This window comes from Schistocerca americana, chromosome 11 (assembly GCF_021461395.2).
Source record: "Schistocerca americana isolate TAMUIC-IGC-003095 chromosome 11, iqSchAmer2.1, whole genome shotgun sequence".
NCBI classification, from domain to species: domain Eukaryota; kingdom Metazoa; phylum Arthropoda; class Insecta; order Orthoptera; family Acrididae; genus Schistocerca; species Schistocerca americana.
The window spans coordinates 119,546,486-119,569,137 of record NC_060129.1 but is presented as its reverse complement, the minus strand read 5'-3'; the positions used below and the strand labels follow the sequence as shown (position 1 = coordinate 119,569,137).

The 22,652-nt window shown below is 46.3% G+C and overlaps 1 protein-coding gene across 1 annotated transcript in view; it reads left to right on the top strand.

Annotated features, from left to right (window-relative positions):
• Positions 1 to 22,280, top strand: part of LOC124553355 — a 705,505-nt gene extending 683,225 nt beyond the window's left edge. Inside the window, exons 4-5 of the mRNA XM_047127229.1 lie at positions 17,610 to 17,851; positions 22,254 to 22,280. Of these exons, the coding sequence (XP_046983185.1) occupies positions 17,610 to 17,851; positions 22,254 to 22,280 (269 nt within the window). The remainder of the gene's footprint in view (positions 1 to 17,609; positions 17,852 to 22,253) is intronic.
• Positions 22,281 to 22,652: the final 372 nt, after the last annotated feature.

Here is a 22,652-nt window from a genome sequence, read left to right as displayed (position 1 = left end):
GAAACGTTTTCAAATGTCTGCGAGTTGTGTAACTGACACGGAACGTGGGGATCAGCCCAGTATTCACCTATCGGGATGTGGAAAAACCCCTAAAAACCACATCTAGGCTGGCCGTCGGGCTGGCCCTCGTCGTTAACCCGCTGGGCGGATTTGATCCGGGGCAGGCGCGCCTACCTGAGTCAAGGAAGCAAAGCATTAGTGCTCTCGGCTAACCTGGCGGGTCATCCCGAGTTTCAAAAATATGGGCCCCATAATGCATGTAGCGTAAATAGCACACGCGTGTGGATTTTCTGTGGACCAATACCAGTTGTTTTTGGAATCTATGTGCCCAGACAGGTGGGTCCACGCCTCATCACTCACGATGAGCCTTACTGGGTCCTATACACCACTGGCAACATTTCCCAGCAGCCATGAAGACAAATGCACTCTCTTCTGCAGGTCTGGCGCCTTCAGTTCTTGCACAACACTTACCCGGTGCGGTTTCCTCTTCAGTCCCTTTAAAACACGGCTGCAACTTCTCTCTCTCCCATCAGGCAGTTGACTCAATCTCCTGGTTGGCGTACTTCTTGCGATTATCTGCTGCACCTGCCTCTTTCATTCAGGTGTGCAGACAGGTGGAGGTCTGTTACTGGGAACATTTTGAACCGATCCTAAATGCCGCCATTTTTCAATCAGTTCCATTATGGTGTTTCTTGCTGCCACAGAACGTCCTGAAAATGTCTCCTGAAACAAATTCTTTCTTTTCACAGAAGATCCAGAACGAATGAACGCTTCAACAATGGCAACACCCTCGGGTAACAAATTTGGCATTAACACACATTCACACTAACCTGGCTTCGCACGACCAGGCCTTTTTCTCAGCTGGTTTCGACGAACATCCGCGCAGTGTCGCTACATGAGAGGAAATGATTAGTTCGTGGCCAACTGTGAGGACGGAATTTCTGGTTTTCCATTATTATTGACATGCGGCGCGGGCACGCAGTGGAGCCTTATCGTCGCGTACAACAGGGTGGTTTTACGTGCCGCACCCTGTATAAGTACTTCATACGAGCTGTGGCTAGAAAAAAACCGGACTAGTACTGGTGAAACAATAACACGAATGCAATAAGGCTGAAAGTCGCGTGGCCTGTCACGTGACTCTCGCTCCGCCTACTGCTCGAGTTTCATCTGCCTCCTGCACTCAGTCTGCCCGTGGCGTCTGTTTTAAGTAGTTGACGTTTTGTCTGTGCGTCGGAAAATGTTGAATGTACAGAAAGAACAGCGTGTTAACATCAAATTTTGTTTCAAACTAGGAAAATCTGCAAGTGAAACGTTTGTAATGTTACAACAAGTGTGTGGCGATGATTGTTTATCGCGAACACAAGTGTTTGAGTGGTTTAAACGATTTAAAGATGGCCGCGAAGACACCAGTGATGACACTCCACTGGCACACCATTGTCAGCAAAAACTGATGCAAACATTGAAAAAATCGGTAAACTTGTTTGACAAGATCGCCGTTTAACAATCAGACCAGTGTCTGAGTTAACAGGAGTTGACAAGAAAGTGTTAGGCAGATTCTTCATGAAAGTTTCAACATGAACAAAGTGTGTTCAGAAATGGTTCCAAAGTGTCTCACAATTGAACAGAAGGAACGCCGAAGAATAATTTGTTCTGACATCCTGGAAAACATTGAAAATGATCCCACCTTCTTACAAAATGTTATTACTTGCGATGAATCGTGGTTTTTTACTTACGATCCCGAAACTAAACGCCAATCGATGCATTGGAAAACTCCTGGTTCTCCACGACAAAAAAAAGCACGAATGTCAAAATCGAAATTCAAGGCAATGATGATGGTTTTTTTTTTACATCAAAGGGATTGTGCACATTGATTGGGTACCAGAGGGACAAACAGTGAATCAGCATTACTACATTAGCGTCCTGGCTACCCTACGTGAGCGAGTACGGAGAAAACGGAACGATTTGTGGAGAAAAAAGTCACGGATCCTTCACCAAGACAATGCCCCAGCTCACAGTGCGTTGTCAGTGAAGACGTTTTTGGCAAAACACAACATTCCCATCTTAGATCATCCACCCTACTCACCTGATTTGGCCCCCTGTGACTTTTTTCTTTTCCCTAAAGTCAAGTCAGCTTTGAAAGGAACTAGATTTGAGACTGTTGAAGCAGTAAAAGAAAAAGCGACGGAAGTAATGTATGGACTTACCGAAAATGATCTGCAGCATTGCTATGAACAGTGGAAAATTCGTATGGAGCGGTGTAGAGACCGAGGAGGAGAGTACATTGAAGGAGATAACATGAAATTGTAAATAATTGTAAATAAATGTTTTTCCAGCATCAGTCCGGTTTTTTACTAGCCGCACCTCGTATGTAAAAGGTTAAAAATACACAAAAATATACGTAATGTGAAGAAGCAAACAATCAAACCAGAGAAAAAATTCTGACTGAATATCTGGATCTCTTAACCATTGTACACTTCTTTTTGTCACCAAATGTAGCTCTCTGAGTCTACCAGGAAATTTTCGTAGTATACACTCTGTTCTGTGTCGCTTGCACAGGATCACACAGTCATTCGCCGGGGCATCGTTAAACCCTCATTAATATTGTCAGGCACCACATCTTCCACGAACTGTACGGAATCAATTGAGGCCTGTCCACAATTTTTTGGAAAGACCGAATCCATTCACACGTTTCTTAGGGTCAATTTGCGGTTGTTCCCTGATGATACCGTGGTGTACGGTAAGGTGTCGAAGTTGAGTGATCACAAAATTTCTGGTTGGTTATGATGAATGGCAGCTAGCCCTAAATGTAGAAAAATGTAAGTTAATGCTGATGAGTAGGAAGATCAAATCTGTAATGTTAGCATACAGTATTGATCTGAGGTCATCAGTCCCCTAGACTTTTTTTTTTTTTTGTCATCAGTCTACTGACTGGTTTGATGCGGCCCGCCACGAATTCCTTTCCTGTGCTAACCTCTTCATCTCAGAGTACCACTTGCAACCTACGTCCTCTATTATTTGCTTAACGTATTCCAATCTCTGTCTTCCTCTACAGTTTTTGCCCTCTACAGCTCCGTCTAGTACCATGGAAGTCATTCCCTCATGTCTTAGCAGATGTCCTATCATCCAGTCCCTTCTCCTTATCAGTGTTTTCCACATATTCCTTTCCTCTCCGATTCTGCGTAGAACCTTCTCATTCCTTACCTTATCAATCCACCTAATTTTCAACATTCGTCTATAGCACCACATCTCAAATGCTTCGATTCTCTTCTGTTCCGGTTTTCCCACAGTCCATGTTTCACTACCATACAATGCTGTACTGCAGACGTACATCCTCAGAAATTTCTTCCTCAAATTAAGGCCGGTATTTGATATTAATAGACTTCTCTTGGCCAGAAATGCCTTTTTTGCCATAGCGAGTCTGCTTTTGATGTTCTCCTTGCTCCGTCCGTCATTGGTTATTTTACTGCCTAGGTAGCAGAATTCCTTAACTTCATTGACTTCGTGACCATCAATCCTGATGTTAAGTTTCTCGTTGTTCTCATTTCTACTACTTCTCATTACCTTCGTCTTTCTCCGATTTACTCTCAAACCATATTGTGTATTCATTAGTCTGTTCATTCCGTTCAGCAGATCATTTAATTCTTCTTCACTTTCACTCAGGATAGCAATGTCATCAGCGAATCGTATCATTGATATCCTTTCGCCTTGTATTTTAATTCCACTCCTGAACCTTTCTTTTATTTCCATCATTGCTTCCTCGATGTACAGATTGAAGAGTAGGGGCGAAAGGCTACAGCCTTGTCTTACACCCTTCTTAATACGAGCACTTCGTTCTTGATCGTCCACTCTTATTATTCCCTCTTGGTTGTTGTACATATTGTATATGACTCGTCTCTCCCTATAGCTTACCCCTACTTTTTTCAGAATCTCGAACAGCTTACACCATTTTATATTGTCGAACGCTTTTTCCAGGTCGACAAATCCTATGAAAGTGTCTTGATTTTTCTTTAGCCTTGCTTCCATTATTTGCCGTAACGTCAGAATTGCCTCTCTCGTCCCTTTACTTTTCCTACAACCAAACTGATCGTCACCTAGGGCATTCTCAATTTTCTTTTCCATTCTTCTGCGTATTATTCTTGTAAGCAGCTTCGATGCATGAGCTGTTAAGCTGATTGTGTGACAATTCTCGCACTTGTCAGCTCTTGCCGTCTTCGGAATTGTGTGGATGATGCTTTTCCGAAAGTCAGATAGTATGTCGCCAGACTCATATATTCTACACACCAACGTGAATAGTCGTTTTGTTGCCACTTCCCCCAATGATTTTAGAAATTCTGATGGAATGTTATCTATCCCTTCTGCCTTATTTGACCGTAACTCCTCCAAAGCTCTTTTAAATTCCGATTCTAATACTGGATCCCCTATCTTTTCTAAATCGACTCCTGTTTCTTCTTCTATGACATCAGACAGATCTTCACCCTCATAGAGGCTTTCAATGTATTCTTTCCACCTATCTGCTCTCTCCTCTGCATTTAACAGTGGAATTCCCGTTGCACTCTTAATGTTACCACCGTTGCTTTTAATGTCACCAAAGGTTGTTTTGACTTTCCTGTATGCTGAGTCTGTCCTTCCGAAAATCATATCTTTTTCGATGTCTTCACATTTTTCCTGCAGCCATTTCGTCTTAGCTTCCCTGCACTTCCTATTTATTTCATTCCTCAGTGACTTGTATTTCTGTATTCCTGATTTTCCCGGAACATGTTTGTACTTCCTCCTTTCATCAATCAACTGAAGTATTTCTTCTGTTACCCATGGTTTCTTCGCAGCTACCTTCTTTGTACCTATGTTTTCCTTCCCAACTTCTGTGATGCCCCTTTTTAGAGATGTCCATTCCTCTTCAACTGTACTGCCTACCGCACTATTCCTTATTGCTGTATCTACAGCGTTAGAGAACTTCAAACGTATCTCGTCATTCCTTAGTACTTCCGTATCCCACTTCTTTGCGTATTGATTCTTCCTGACTAACGTCTTGAACTTCAGCCTACTCTTCATCACTACTACACTCCAGGAAATGGAAAAAAGAACACATTGACACCGGTGTGTCAGACCCACCATACTTGCTCCGGACACTGCGAGAGGGCTGTACAAGCAATGATCACACGCACGGCACAGCGGACACACCAGGAACCGCGGTGTTGGCCGTCGAATGGCGCTAGCTGCGCAGCATTTGTGCACCGCCGCCGTCAGTGTCAGCCAGTTTGCCGTGGCATACGGAGCTCCATCGCAGTCTTTAACACTGGTAGCATGCCGCGACAGCGTGGACGTGAACCGTATGTGCAGTTGACGGACTTTGAGCGAGGGCGTATAGTGGGCATGCGGGAGGCCGGGTGGACGTACCGCCGAATTGCTCAACACGTGGGGCGTGAGGTCTCCACAGTACATCGATGTTGTCGCCAGTGGTCGGCGGAAGGTGCACGTGCCCGTCGACCTGGGACCGGACCGCAGCGACGCACAGATGCACGCCAAGACCGTAGGATCCTACGCAGTGCCGTAGGAGACCGCACCGCCACTTCCCAGCAAATTAGGGACACTGTTGCTCCTGGGGTATCGGCGAGGACCATTCGCAACCGTCTCCATGAAGCTGGGCTACGGTCCCGCACACCGTTAGGCCGTCTTCCGCTCACGCCCCAACATCGTGCAGCCCGCCTACAGTGGTGTCGCGACAGGCGTGAATGGAGGGACGAATGGAGACGTGTCGTCTTCAGCGATGAGAGTCGCTTCTGCCTTGGTGCCAATGATGGTCGTATGCGTGTTTGGGGCCGTGCAGGTGAGCGCCACAATCAGGACTGCATACAACCGAGGCACACAGGGCCATCACCCGGCATCATGGTGTGGGGAGCGATCTCCTACACTGGCCGTACACCACCGGTGATCGTGGAGGGGACACTGAATAGTGCACGGTACATCCAAACCGTCATCGAACCCATCGTTCTACCATTCCTAGACCGGCAAGGGAACTTGCTGTTCCAACAGGACAATGCACGTCCGCATGTATCCCGTGCCACCCAACGTGCTCTAGAAGGTGTAAGTCAACTACCCTGGCCAGCAAGATCTCCGGATCTGTCCCCCACTGAGCATGTTTGGGACTGGATGAAGCGTCGTCTCACGTGGTCTGCAAGTCCAGCACGAACGCTGGTCCAACTGAGGCGCCAGGTGGAAATGGCATGGCAAGCCGTTCCACAGGACTACATCCAGCATCTCTACGATCGTCTCCATGGGAGAATAGCAGCCTGCATTGCTGCGAAAGGTGGATATACACTGTACTAGTGCCGACATTGTGCATGCTCTGTTGCCTGTGTCTATGTGCCTGTGGTTCTGTCAGTGTGATCATGTGATGTATCTGACCCCAGGAATGTGTCCATAAAGTTTCCCCTTCCTGGGACAATGAATTCACGGTGTTCTTATTTCAATTTCCAGGAGTGTATATTGTGATCTGAGTCTATATCTGCTCCTCGGTACGCCTTACAGTCCAGTACCTGATTTCGGAAACTCTGTCTGACCATGATGTAATCTAATTGAAATCTTCCCGTATCTCCCGGCCTTTTCCAAGTATACCTCCTTTTCTTGTGATTCTTGAACAGGGTATTCGCTATTACTAGCTGAAACTTGTTACAGAACTCAATTAGTCTTTCTCCTCTTTCATTTCTTGTCCCAAGCCCATATTCTCCTGTAACCTTTTCTTCTGCTCCTTCCCCTACAACTGCATTCCAGTCGCCCATTACTATTAGATTTTCGTCCCCCTTTACATACTGCATTACCCTTTCAATATCCTCATACACTTTCTCTATCTGTTCAGCTTGCGACGTCGGCATGTATACCTGAACTATCGTTGTCGGTGTTGGTCTGCTATCGATTCTGATTAGAACAACCCGGTCACTGAACTGTTCACAATAACACACACTTGCTATTCATAACGAATCCTACACCTGTTATACCATTTTCTGCTGCTGTTGGTGTTACCCGATACTCATCTGACCAGAAATCCTTGTCTTCCTTCCACTTCACTTCACTGACCCCTACTATATCTAGATTGAGCCTTTGCATTTCCCTTTTCAGATTTTCTAGTTTCCCTACCACGTTCAAGCTTCTGACATTCCACACCCCGACTCGTAGAACGTTATCCTTTCGTTGATTATTCAATCTTTTTCTCATGGTAACCTCCCCCTTGGCAGTCCCCTCCCGGAGATCCGAATGGGGGACTATTCCGGAATCTTTTGCCACTGGAGAGATCTTCATGAAACTTCTTCAATTACAGGCCACATGTCCTGTGGATACACGTTACGTGTCTTTAATGCAGTGGTTTCCATTGCCTTCTGCATCCTCATGTCGTTGATCATTGCTGATTCTTCCGCCTTTAGGGTCAATTTCCCACCCCTAGGACAAGAGAGTGCCCTGAACCTCTATCCGCTCCTCAGCCCTCTTTGACAAGGCCGTTGTCAGAATGAGTCTGACTTCTTATGCCGGAAGTCTTCGGCCGCCAATGCTGAGTATTTATCAAACTTTAGGCAGTGGTGGGGATCGAACCCGGGACTGAAGACGTTTTCATTATGAATCAAAGACGCTACCTCCTAGACTTAGAACTACTTAAACCTAACTAACCTAAGGAGATCACACACATCCATGCCCGAGGCAGGATTCGAACCTGCGACCGTTGCAGCAGCGCGGTTCCGGACTGAAGCGCCTAGAACCGCTCGGCGACAGCGGCCGGCAAATACAGTATTACTAGTGTCCTGCTTGGTACAGTCAGGTCGTTTAAGTATCTGTGCGTGACGCTGCAAAGCGATATGTGATGGAACGACCATGTCATAACTGTAATGGGGAAGGCAAGTGGTTGTTGGCTTCGGTTTATTGGGAGAATTTTAGGAAAGAGTGGTTCACATGTAAAGCAGACAGCATATAGGACGCTGGTGCGACCTACTCTTGAGTACTGCTCGAGTGTTTGGGATCCGTATCAGGTCGGACTGAAGGAAGTCATCGAAGCAATTCAGAGGCGGGCTGCTAGATCAGTTACTGATACGTTCGAACAACACGTAAGTGTTACGGAGATGCTTCGGGAATTCAAATGGGAACCCCTGGAGGGAAGGCGATGTTCTTTTGGAGAATCACTGTTGAGAGAATTTAGAGAACCGGCGTTTGAAGGTGACTGCCGAACGATTCTATTGGCGCCAACACACATCACGGGTAAGGACCACGAAGATAAGATACGAGAAATTAGTGCGAGTGGAACAGGAAAGGAAATGTCTAGTATTGGTACAGTGTACCCTCCGCCACGCACCGTAGGGTGGCTTGCGGGGTATCTATGTAGATGCAGATGTAGTTATGAGAATTAGTGGGAGGAAATTTCCGCCAAGCTTCTTTCCATTCTAGAAGGACATCACATACAAGAGGTACATCTTGCGTTGGCCAGGGTGGTTTTCTAGATTTGAGTCTGATGGCAGCTGTATGTTATACTTGATTATACAGAAGCGAGTGAAACACTTTTGGAACTCTCTTATTGCTGCTGGATCTCGTCTTATTTGATGGAGCTGCAATACTACGGAATACGAGAAACCATGGAAGTGGTGTAGATTTAGTAGTGCTACTGATTATTCTCATTGATTGATGCAATTTGACGTCAGGTATGCTTACATGTGCAGTATTTTTCCATGGTGGAGCACAATATTCTGCCGTGGAAAAAATTAATACCAGTTGAGAGCAGCACGAGGGGTGTCTGAAGTCGACTCCATTGTAAACCAGGCAGCTTTCTGACAATATCAATCCTGTCTTGCTCTTCTTTTTTTTTTTTCTACCTTTCCTAAATGGTTCTTAAAGGTAACATCCCGGTCTAAAACGCCCCTAAAGTATTTTGGGTATGGGTTACGTTCCAGCGGAGCATTTCTGAAGACCATTTATTGCCACACTGTTCTTAAGACGGTAAGGATTTACCTCCGTTTTAGATGGATTTGGCTCAATCTCCACTTCTTGGGATAGTTGCCCATTATGCTGAGGGAATTAGATTAGGAAATGAGACACTTCAAGTAGTAAAGGAGTTTTGCTATTTGGGGAGCAAAATAACTGAAGATGGTCGAAGTAGAGAGGATATAAAATGTAGACTGGCAATGGCAAGGAAAGCGTTTCTGAAGAAGAGAAATTTGTTAACATCGAGTATAGATTTAAGTGTCAGGAAGTCGTTTCTGAAAGTATTTGTATGTAGTATGGCCATGTATGGAAGTGAAACGTGGACGATAAATAGTTTGGACAAGAAAATAATGGGAGCTTTCGAAATGTGGTGCTACAGAAGAATGCTGAAGATTAGATGGGTAGATTACATAACTAATGAGGAGGTATTGAATAGGATTGGGGAGAAGAGGAGTTTGTGGCACAACTTGACTAGAAGAAGGGATCGGTTGGAAAGACATGTTCTGAGGCATCAAGGGATCACCAAATTAGCATTGGAGGGCAGCGTGGAGGGTAAAAATCGTAGAGGGAGACCAAGAGATCAGTACACTAAGCAGATTCAAAAGGATGTAGGTTCCAATAGGTACTGGGAGATGAAGAAGCTTGCACAGGATAGAGTAGCATGGAGAGCTGCATCAAACCAGTCTCAGGACTGAAGACCACAACAACAACATGAATAAATCTGTGGTCAAAGATACTACACACTCTTCCAGCTTTCTTGCTTATTCAGCTTGTGCGAGGCCGTCGGCAAATTGTATAATTTTTGCCATAGTCTTGGGCGTATCGGTGGTATAAGGATTAAAAAGTGTTGGAAATAACACAGATTCTTGCGGTAGCCCATAATTCAGCCTTCACCATCTGCTCCCTTTGTTTTGGAAGAATACTGACCATGCTGTCCATTCAGTTAACCAACTTATTGCATGGTACGATTTCTGCAAATACAGAGACACGTAAACAGGCAGAATACGGCGCTGCGGTCGGCAACGCCTATATAAGACAACAAGTGTCTGGCGCAGTTGTAAGATCGGTTACTGCTGCTACAATGGCAGCTTATCAAGATTTAAGTGAGTTTGAACGTGGTGGTATAGTCGGCGCACGATCGATGGGACACAGCATCTCCGAGCTAGCGATGGAATGAGGATTTTCCCGTACGACCATTTCACGAGTGTACCGTGAATCCTGTAAAACATCAAATTTCCGGCATCGCCGCGGCCGAAAAAAGATCTTGCAGGAACTGGACCAATGACAAGAGAATCGTTCAACGTTTCGGATTACTGCAGATTTCAGTGCTGGGCCATCAACAAGTGTTAGCGTTCGAAGCATTCAACGAAACATCATCGCTATGGGCGTTCGGAGCCGAAGGCCCACTCGTGTACACTTGATGACTGCACGACACAGAGCTTTGCACCTCGCCTGGGTCCGCATCTCGTGGTCGTGCGGTAGCGTTCTCGCTTCCCACGCCCGGGTTCCCGGGTTCGATTCCCGGCGGGGTCAGGGATTTTCTCTGCCTCGTGATGGCTGGGTGTTGTGTGATGTCCTTTGGTTAGTTAGGTTTAAGTAGTTCTAAGTTCTAGGGGACTGATGACCGCAGATGTTAAGTCCCATAGTGCTCAGAGCCATTTGAACCATTTTTTTTAGCCACCTCGCCTGGGCCCGACAACACTATCGCGGCACTACTGCATGCTCGCGAGGGCCGTACATGATAATAGGCAGATGTACCAGTTCCTTTGGCTTTTCGGTGTATTTATGTCAGGTGACGTTCAAAACCGAAATACACCACTCCCAAAGCAGTACGATGCACCTCACAGACATACTTGATAAAACCTCCTTTGAATTTTTCCGCCCCTTTTTAACATGGGAAACTAAGGTTTTGTACCTTTTTCCCTTTAGTTTACACGCAGGGTGGCTAATGTACACTCCTGGAAATGGAGAAAAGAACACATTCACACCGGTGTGTCAGACCCACCATACTTGCTCCGGACACTGCGAGAGGGCTGTACAAGCAATGATCACACGCACGGCACAGCGGACACACCAGGAACCGCGGTGTTGGCCGTCGAATGGCGCTAGCTGCGCAGCATTTGTGCACCGCCGCCGTCAGTGTCAGCCAGTTTGCCGTGGCATACGGAGCTCCATCGCAGTCTTTAGCACTGGTAGCATGCCGCGACAGCGTGGACGTGAACCGTATGTGCAGTTGGCGGACTTTGAGCGAGGGCGTATAGTGGGCATGCGGGAGGCCGGGTGGACGTACCGCCGAGTTGCTCAACACGTGGGGCGTGAGGTCTCCACAGTACATCGATGTTGTCGCCAGTGGTCGGCGGAAGGTGCACGTGCCCGTCGACCTGGGACCGGACCGCAGCGACGCACGGATGCACGCCAAGACCGTAGGATCCTACGCAGTGCCGTAGGGGACCACACCGCCACTTCCCAGCAAATTAGGGACACTGTTGCTCCTGGAGTATCGGCGAGGACCATTCGCAACCGTCTCCATGAAGCTGGGCTACGGTCCCGCACACCGTTAGGCCGTCTTCCGCTCACGCCCCAACATCGTGCAGCCCGCCTCCAGTGGTGTCGCGACAGGCGTGAATGGAGGGACGAATGGTGACGTGTCGTCTTCAGCGATGAGAGTCGCTTCTGCCTTGGTGCCAATGATGGTCGTATGCGTGTTTGGCGCCGTGCAGGTGAGCGCCACAATCAGGACTGCATACGACCGAGGCACACAGGGCCAACACCCGGCATCATGGTGTGGGGAGCGATCTCCTACACTGGCCGTACACCACTGGTGATCGTCGAGGGGACACTGAATAGTGCACGGTACATCCAAACCGTCATCGAACCCATCGTTCTACCATTCCTAGACCGGCAAGGGAACTTGCTGTTCCAACAGGACAATGCACGTCCGCATGTATCCCGTGCCACCCAACGTGCTCTAGAAGGTGTAAGTCAACTACCCTGGCCAGCAAGATCTCCGGATCTGTCCCCCATTGAGCATGTTTGGGACTGGATGAAGCGTCGTCTCACGCGGTCTGCACGTCCAGCACGAACGCTGGTCCAACTGAGGCGCCAGGTGGAAATGGCATGGTAAGCCGTTCCACAGGACTACATCCAGCATCTCTACGATCGTCTCCATGGGAGAATAGCAGCCTGCATTGCTGCGAAAGGTGGATATACACTGTACTAGTGCCGACATTGTGCATGCTCTGTTGCCTGTGTCTATGTGCCTGTGGTTCTGTCAGTGTGATCATGTGATGTATCTGACCCCAGGAATGTGTCAATAAAGTTTCCCCTTCCTGGGACAATGAATTCACGGTGTTCTTATTTCAATTTCCAGGAGTGTAGTAGAATGCTCACTTGCTGAATGGGGGTGGGGGTTCAAAAATGGTTCAAATGGCTCTGAGCACTATGGGACTCAACTGCTGTGGTCATCAGTCCCCTAGAACTTAGAACTACTTAAACCTATTCAACCTAAGGACATCACACACATCCATGCCCGAGGCAGGATTCGAACCAGCGACCGCAGCAGTCGCACGGTTCCGGACTGCGCGCCTAGAACCACGAGACCACCGTGGCCGGCGGAGGGGGGGGGGGGGGAGAGTGCCTAGGTTCGAATCCTGACGAAAACAAATTCTTAAACAAAGAGGAAAGTTCGCAAGCATTTCGTGAAACGTAAAATACAAAAAGAGAAAAAAAAAAAAATTCTAAAATTCGCAATCTTGGCAACAAAACGGCTATTCACGTTGGTGTGTAGAATATATGAGTCTGGCGACATACCATCTGACTTTCGGAAAAGCATGATCCACACAATTCCGAAGACGGCAAGAGCTGACATGTGCGAGAATTATCGCACAATCAGCTTAACAGCTCACGCATCGAAGCTGCTTACAAGAATAATATACAGAAGAATGGAAAAAAAAATTGAGAATGCGCTAGGTGACGATCAGTTTGGCTTTAGGAAAAGTAAAGGGACGAGAGAGGCAATTCTGACGTTGCGTCTAATAATGGAAGCAGGGCTACAGAAAAATCAAGACACTTTCATAAGATTTGTCGACCTGGAAAAAGCATTCGACAATATAAAATGGTGCAAGCTGTTCGAGATTCTGAAAAAAGTAGGGGTAAGCTATAGGGAGATACGGGTCATATACAATATGTAAAACAACCAAGAGGGTATAATAAGAGTGGACGATCAAGAACGAAGTGCTCGTATTAAGAAGAGTGTAAGACAAGGCTGTAGCCTTTCGCCCCTACTCTTCAATCTGTACATCGAGGAAGCAATGATGGAAATAAAAGAAAGGTTCAGGTGTGGAATTAAAATACAAGGCGAAAGGATATCAATGATACGATTCGCTGATGACATTGCTATCCTGAGTGAAAGTGAAGAAGAATTAAATGATCTGCTGAACGGAATGAACAGTCTAATGAGTACACAGTATGGTTTGAGAGTAAATCGGAGAGAGACGAAGGTAATGAGGAGTAGTAGAAATGAGAACAGCGAGAAACTTAACATCAGGATTGATGGTCACGAAGTCAATGAAGTTAAGGAATTCTGCTACGTAGGCAGTGAAATAACCAATGATGGACGGAGCAAGGAGGACATCAAAAGCAGACTCGCTATGGCAAAAAAGGCATTTCTGGCCAAGAGAAGTCTACTAATATCAAATACCAGCCTTAATCTGAGGAAGAAATTTCTGAGGATGTACGTCTGGAGTACAGCATTGTATGGTAGTGAAACATGGACTGTGGGAAAACCGGAACAGAAGAGAATCGAAGCATTTGAGATGTGGTGCTATAGACGAATGCTGAAAATTAGGTGGACTGATAAGGTAAGGAATGAGGAGGTTCTACGCAGAATCGGACAGGAAAGGAATATGTGGAAAACACTGATAAGGAGAAGGGACAGGATGATAGGACATCTGCTAAGACATGAGGGAATGACTTCCATGGTTCTAGAGGGAGGTGTAGAGGGCAAAAACTGTAGAGGAAGACAGAGATTGGAATACGTCAAGCAAACAATTGAGGACGCAGGTTGCAAGTGCTACTCTGAGATGAAGAGGTTAGCACAGGAAAGGAATTCGTGGCGGGTCGCATCAAACCAGTCAGTAGACTGATGACCAAAAAAAAAAAAAAAAAAAAAAAAAAAAAAAAAAAAAAAAAAAAAAACGTAACTAAGAATGTTTCTTTGCAATGAATACGGGATTTTTGTTTGCGGTATATAATAAGAAATAAGAATATGTGAAGTTTTCATAAAAATGACAATTAGATGTGTTAAGTAGCATGTATTTGATGAATTATACAGGGTGAGTCACTAACTATTGCCACTAGGAATAACTTCGAAAGTATGATTGGAGCTGAAAAGTTTGTCCGATAAAAGTCGCGTGGGACAACGGGGGCCATAATATGACGTTGGTTTTTGGTTGCTAGGTGGGCTCGCTTCAGAGATATGGTAGGAAGTACAGTACATTCTTGCAAGAAACATTACATCTGTTATTGGAAGAAATACCTTTAGGAACAAAGAACAGAAAGTGGTGTTAACACGATGGATGTCCGGCACATTTTTCGCTGATGGCTAGAAATGAGTCGCAGAAACAATTCCCAAATCGTTTGATTGGACTAGGAGGAGATGCGACGTGGCCAGCTCGTTCGCCAGACTTGACGCCTCTAAAATTTTTCTTGTGGGGCTTCGTAAAAGACATTGTTTATAAAGACGTTCCAACTACACCTGAACATATGCCAGAGAGAATTGTCAGAGCATGTGCTTCGATAAGTGACGATGTGATAAGAAATACCACTCAGTCCATGATAAGAAGATTGCAGCACTGCATTGATACCAATGGTCATCACTTGGAACAGCTTCAGCAAATGGACGCTCATGCCGCCTTTTTGACTTTCAAAAACCTTACTGTTAGACATCATTGCATTCGTCTCGGAGGTCGCTATCAGAAAATAAGTACCAAACTGTAGCAGCCTATTAAAAAAAAGCGAAGTTTACCTTCATATCTCTGAAGAGACCCCACCTAGCACTAAAAAACCAATGTCATATTATGGCCCCCATTGTTCCACACAACTTTTCCCCCCCAAACTTTTGAGCTCCTGTCATACTTTCAGAGTTATTCTAGGTGGCAAACGTTAGTGAGTCACCGTGTATATTAAAATGGCGTAAGTATCCGAACTGCAAACAGAAAAGAGAAAAAATAATGACGGGAAAGAGACTGGATAGAGCGATCACGATTCTTCTGCACTTTATGTGCTTTACCCTTCACAGAAATAATCTTTCAAACCCAAAGCCTTCCGCCGTAAGCTGTAGCACTCTGCTCCAGAACCACCACACTGCTGATTCTTACTTTAGCACATTAAGCAAGTTTGGAAAACTTCAAAGTCTATTTTCTTGAGAATTTTTGAGAGTTGCATCGAACTGCTTCGGGAGAGGTGTATTTGAGTTCTGAACTTCACGTGACAGAAATATATAAAAATTTTAAAGGTCTGATATCAGTGTGGTCCCCTTATTTATCTAACATTCGTTTGGATAATGCTTTATGTAAGAAAACGTTCAAATGTGTGTGAAATCCTGTGTTGCTGAGGTCATCAGACCCTAAGCTTACACACTACTTAACCTAAATTATTCTAAAGGACAAAGCGCCTTAGACTTTATGTAAGACTCCATGTCTTTATGTTGCGCAAATCTGCACTCTATTTCAAAAGTCAGTGGCTTCATTACGGTATGCACACTTTTTTTATTACTAACCAATTGGAGTCACACATTTGCTCAACAATTAGTGTGTGAAACTGCAGTACTTACACATTGTTACAAGGAGGGACAGTTTATTGAAACGTATATCAAAGGCCATTGTTGTAGAATTTATGTAACAATGTTGTCACTGTTGCCATTGTTGCTACTGTGTTGTATACTTTACACCACATTTATGCTTACATGTTAAACAGGGTGTTACAAAAAGGTATGGCCAATCTTTCAGGAAACATTCCTCACACACAAACAAAGAAAAGATGTTATGTGGACATGTGTCCGGAAACGCTTAATTTCCTTGTTAGAGCTCATTTTAGTTTCGTCCGTATGTACTGTACTTCCTCGATTCACCGCCAGTTGGCCCAATTGAAGGAAGGTAATGTTGACTTCGGTGCTTGTGTTGACATGCGACTCATTGCTCTACATCAGTACGTAGCGTCAACAGGTTAGTGTTCATCACGAACGTGGTTTTGCAGTCAGTGCAATGTTTACAAATGCGGAGTTGGCGATGCCCATTTGATGTAGGGATTAGCACGGGGCAATAGCCGTGGCGCGGTACGTTTGTATCGAGACAGATTTCCAGAACGAAGGTGTCCCGACAAGAAGACGATCGAAGCAATTGATCGGCGTCTTAGGGAGCACGAAACATTCGAGCCTATGACTCATGACTGGGGAAGACCTAGAACGACGAGGACACCTGCAATGGACGAGACAATTCTTCGTGCAGTTGATGATAACCCTAATGTCAGCGTCAGAGAAGTTGCTGCTGTACAAGGTAACGTTGACCACGTCACTGTATGGAGAGTGCTATGGGAGAACCAGTTGTTTCCGTACCGTGTACAGCGTGTGCAGGCACTATCAGTAGCTGATTGGCCTCCACGGGTACACTTCTGCGAATGGTTCATCCGACAATGTGTCAATCCTCATTTCGGTGCAAATGTTCTCTTTACGTGATCAAATTGTAAATTTTCACAATCGACATGTGTGGGCTGACGAGAATCCGCACGCAATTGTGCAATCACGTCATCAACACAGATTATCTGTGAACGTTTGGGCATGCACTGTTGGTATGTCTCGATTGGGCCCCACGTTCTTCCACCTACGCTCAATGGAGCACGTTATCACGATTTCTTTCGGGATACTCTACCTGTGCTGCTAGAACATGTGCCTTTACAAGTACGACACAACATGTGGTTCGTGCACGATGGAGCTCCCGCACATTTCAGTCGAAGTGTTCGTACGCTTCTCAACAACAGATTCGGTGGCCAACGGATTGGTAGAGGTGGACCAATTCCGTGGTCTCCACGCTCTCCTGACCTCAACTCTCTTGACTTTCATTTATGGCGGCATTTGAAAGCTCTTGTCTACGCAACCCCGGTACCAAATGTAGAGACTCTTCGTGCTCGTATTGCGGACGGCTGTGATACAATACGCCATTCTCCAGGGCTGCATCAGCGCATAGGGATTCCATGCGACGGAGGTGGATGCATGTATCCTCGCTAACGGAGGACATTTTGAACATTTCCTGTAACAAAGTGTTTGAAGTCACGCCGGTACGTTCTGTTGCTGTGTGTTTCCATTCCATGATTAATGTGATTTGAAGAGAAGTAATAAAATGAGCTCTAACATGGAAAGTAAGCGTTTCCGGACACATGTCCACATAACATATTTTCTTTCTTTGTGTGTGAGGAATGTTTCCTGAAAGTTTGGCCGTACCTTTTTGTAACACCCTGAATATAGGTAATACTACTAAGCTCTGCCGACCATCTGAAACATAGCCATTTTTCTCGCGTAGATATATAAACTTTGTTGTCATTTTAAGAGTTCCCATAAACACAGCCTGTTCGTAGTTGGCACGCCTGACCACCTGTTGCAGGCATGTGCGTGTCAGTGGGCCCGGGATTCCCCAGCCTGGGCCCTGGGGTTCCCCCGGCGGCCATGTCTGCGCCGGCCGCGTCGCCCGCCGCCGCCTGCCTCGACGTGCCGGGGGCGGACGGAGGGGGTGGGGGCGAGCCGCCGCCCCCAGGGCAGGCCCCTGACAAGGCGTCCGGCGCTGGCGTCACCACCGTCACCTCGTTCGTCGGCAGCAGCCGCAGACACCGCCTCGTCCGGTCGCAGGTGAGCTTTCAACAATACCCAACATCTGTTTACGTATTTATTATTGCTTAAAATCCCGACCTCCCACACTTCAGAGGTCTTATTTCTAACAGCTGCAGCACCTTATATACAACTGTAACCAGACATTCACCTCAAGATTTGTAATGTAGTCTAAACATATTCAATAATGGGTAAAATTAAATATTAAAAAAATATAAGAAAAAGACGCTTGATCGATCTGTCTGAATTTTTTTAAACTTTTTGTGTGAGTCGTCAGTCTTCTGACTGGTTTCTTGTGGACCACTACGAATCCCTCTCCTTTGCGAACCTGTGCATCTCACAGTAGCACTTGCAAACTATGTGCTTAACTATTTGCTACATGTATTCCAATCTCTGTTTTCCTCTTCAGTTTGTATCCTGTACAACTCCCTCTAGTGCTTTGCAAGTTATTTCCTGGGCATCTTAACAGTTGTTCTATCATCTAGTCCCTTCTTATTATGAGTGTTTTCCACACACTCCTTTCCTCGCTGATTCTCCTCCTCATTCCTTATCAGTGCACCTAATTTTACATCTACATCTACATGGCTACTCTGCAAATCACATTTAAGTGCCTGGCAGTGGGTTCATCGAACCGCCTTCACAATTCCCTATTATTCCAATCTCGTATAGTGCACGGAAAGAACGAACACCTATATCTTTCCGTACAAGCTCTGATTTCCCTTATTTTATCTTCGTGATCGTTTCTCCCTATGCAAGTCGGTGTCAACAAAATATTTTCGCCTTCGGACGAGAAAGTTGGTGATTGGAATTGCGTGAGAAGATTCCGTCACAACGAAAAAAGCCTTTCTTTTAATGATGTCCATCCCAAATCCTGTTTCATTTCTGTGACACTCTCTCCCATATTTTGCGATAATAAAAAACGTGCTGCCTGTCTTTGAACTTTTGGATGTACTCCGTCAGTCCTATCTGGTAAGGATCTCACACTGCGCAGCAGTATTCTAAAAGAGGACGGACAAGCGTAGTATAGGCAGTCTCCTTAGTAGGTCTGTTACATTTTCCAAGTGTCCTGCCAATAAAACGCAGTCTTTGGTTAGCCTTCCCCACAACATTTTCTATGTGTTCCTTCCAATTAATTTTCAACATTCTTCTGTAGCACCACATCTCAAATGCTTCGACTCTTTTCCAGTTTTCCAGGAGTCCATGCCTTACTGCCGTACAATTCTATGCTTCAAACGTATACTGCCAGAAAATTCTTCTTCAGATTAAGGCATATCTTTGATGCTAGTAGACTTCTCTTGACCAACAATGCCCTTTTTGCCAGTGCTAGTCTGCCTTTTATGTCGTCTGAGATCCATACATCATGGATAATTTCGTTGCCTTGGTAGCAGAATTCCTTGACTTCATCTACTTCGTCCTCCCCAGTTGCGATGTTAAGTTTCCTGCTGTTCTCATTTCTGCTACTTCTCATTACTTTCGCCTTTCTTCAGTTTACTATCAGTCAGTATTCTGTACTAATTAGACTGTTCATAACATTCAGCAGATCTTATAATTCTTCAATCAGGATAGCAACATCATCAGCGAATCATATCACTGATATCCTTTCACCGTGATTTTAATTCCACTCGTGAGCATTTCTTTTATTTCCATCATTGCTTCTTCGATGTACAAATTGAACAGTAGGGGCGCCCTTTTTAATCTGAGCACTTCTTTCTTGCTCTTCCACTCTTATTATTCCGTCTTGGCTCTGATACCTATTGTATATAACCCACTTTTCCCTATAGGTTACCGCTGCTTCTCTCACGATTTCGAATACCTTTCATCGTTTGACACTGTTGGATGCTTTTTCCAGGTCAACAGATCCTATGAATGCATCTAGATTTTTCTTTGGCCTTGCTTCTATTATCAACCACATTGTCAGACCTGCCTCCCTGGAGCCTTTACCTTTCCTAAGGCCAAACTGATCGTCATCTAATACATCCTCAATTGTTTTTTTTTTTTTTGCATTCTCCTGTACATTATTCTTGTCAGCAGCTTGGATGCATGAACTGTTAAGATGACTGTGCAGTAACTCTCGCACTTGTAGACTCTCAGCTACTGTATGTCCACATACATCACCGGGGCTAGATTTCAGGGAGGCACATTGGCCCCTGATCGAATCCACCTGGTAAATTACGAGTATTACGTATGACTTAGACAGTACAGGCTGGTACCCACGTCCTTCTGTACTTATATGATAGTGAACATTTTGAAAAACGTTCTCACACTGTTGCAATGGTGCAGTAGCTAGACAGATGGGATACAGAAATTCCGCCCCGGTGGGGAGGAGGATGAGCTGGGGAGGGCTGGTGGTGGGAAGAGCATCTGGTGATCCTGTACCACCAACATCGCCAGACTAACCTGCTGCTCTCTTGAAGACATGGGATACGGTTAGGGAGCAAAGAAAGCTAAATTGGTTGTCGCCTAAACTACCATTGCAAAAATTGGTTTACTGGCAGTCGCTAATATTAACCATCGTAACACCTCAGAGCCAGGCAAGTTGTATGCCTTAGGAAGACCCTCTTGTGGAATTCTATGTCTGTAACCTACGCTAGCATTACTTATGTCTACATGGCAGAGTCCCCAGCTGCTGGGGGAAAGCATGTTAATTGTCTAGAACTGGAGTTGCAGTAATCCCATACCATGCCCAAGCAATCCCAACACACCACCCTTCAGCCCTGTAGTGGGGCCAACCGATGCACTACCACTGTCATCTGCAGAACGAGTGGTGTCAACCAGTTGGACTTTATAATGGATCGACCATAGAAAACATCCAGCAGTCTGCCCTTGCAGGAAGAACTGCATAGGTCATGCACAGGTTCACATTCATCCTGCTGATTCCGCCAGCTCTGCCACTTGTTGCACAGTATGTGCCTCAAACTGTGATGAACTGCCGCGTTTTCTCTTGCCGTGCCTTTATATGTTACGGAGTTTACCTGTGGTCTTCGTTTCTAACAATATCATATAGTACACTCCTGGAAATGGAAAAAAGAACACATTGACACCGGTGTGTCAGACCCACCATACTTGCTCCGGACACTGCGAGAGGGCTGTACAAGGAATGATCACACGCACGGCACAGCGGACACACCAGGAACCGCGGTGTTGGCCGTCGAATGGCGCTAGCTGCGCAGCATTTGTGCACCGCCGCCGTCAGTGTCAGCCAGTTTGCCGTGGCATACGGAGCTCCATCGCAGTCTTTAACACTGGTAGCATGCCGCGACAGCGTGGACGTGAACCGTATGTGCAGTTGACGGACTTTGAGCGAGGGCGTATAGTGGGCATGCGGGAGGCCGGGTGGACGTACCGCCGAATTGCTCAACACGTGGGGCGTGAGGTCTCCACAGTACATCGATGTTGTCGCCAGTGGTCGGCGGAAGGTGCACGTGCCCGTCGACCTGGGACCGGACCGCAGCGACGCACGGATGCACGCCAAGACCGTAGGATCCTACGCAGTGCCGTAGGGGACCGCACCGCCACTTCCCAGCAAATTAGGGACACTGTTGCTCCTGGGGTATCGGCGAGGACCATTCGCAACCGTCTCCATGAAGCTGGGCTACGGTCCCGCACACCGTTAGGCCGTCTTCCGCTCACGCCCCAACATCGTGCAGCCCACCTCCAGTGGTGTCGCGACAGGCGTGAATGGAAGGACGAATGGAGACGTGTCGTCTTCAGCGATGAGAGTCGCTTCTGCCTTGGTGCCAATGATGGTCGTATGCGTGTTTGGCGCCGTGCAGGTGAGCGCCACAATCAGGACTGCATACGACCGAGGCACACAGGGCCAACACCCGGCATCATGGTGTGGGGAGCGATCTCCTACACTGGCCGTACACCACTGGTGATCGTCGAGGGGACACTGAATAGTGCACGGTACATCCAAACCGTCATCGAACCCATCGTTCTACCATTCCTAGACCGGCAAGGGAACTTGCTGTTCCAACAGTACAATGCACGTCCGCATGTATCCCGTGCCACCCAACGTGCTCTAGAAGGTGTAAGTCAACTACCCTGGCCAGCAAGATCTCCGGATCTGTCCCCCATTGAGCATGTTTGGGACTGGATGAAGCGTCGTCTCACGTGGTCTGCACGTCCAGCACGAACGCTGGTCCAACTGAGGCGCCAGGTGGAAATGGCATGGCAAGCCGTTCCACAGGACTACATCCAGCAGCTCTACGATCGTCTCCATGGGAGAACAGCAGCCTGCATTGCTGCGAAAGGTGGATATACACTGTACTAGTGCCGACATTGTGCATGCTCTGTTGCCTGTGTCTATGTGCCTGTGGTTCTGTCAGTGTGATCATGTGATGTATCTGACCTCAGGAATGTGTCAATAAAGTTTCCCCTTCCTGGGACAATGAATTCACGGTGTTCTTATTTCAATTTCCAGGAGTGTACATCATTTATTCTTACTTGAGTTCGCAGATCTTGATATGCTTCGCACTCTGGTAGGATTGCACCAATGTTGGCACATGCACATACGTTTGTCAGAGTTTTTTGTACTCTGTATAAATACTTCAGAGTATGGCCCATGACTCCTTAGACAATGAATCGTTCCTTTAGATGGATATACATGGCTCATAAGCAGTCTCCCCTTTGTTTCCAGAATGAACTCTGCAGCGTAGTGTGTGCTGATATGAAACTTCGTGGCTGATTAAAGTGTGTTCCTTTGGGGAATTTGGGACCTTTGCCTTTGAGAGACAAATGCTCTACCTACCCACCTACTCAGTGACCCACTACAAGGGCTTACAGCTGTATTTGTGCCAAACTCATCTCCTGCCATCCAAAC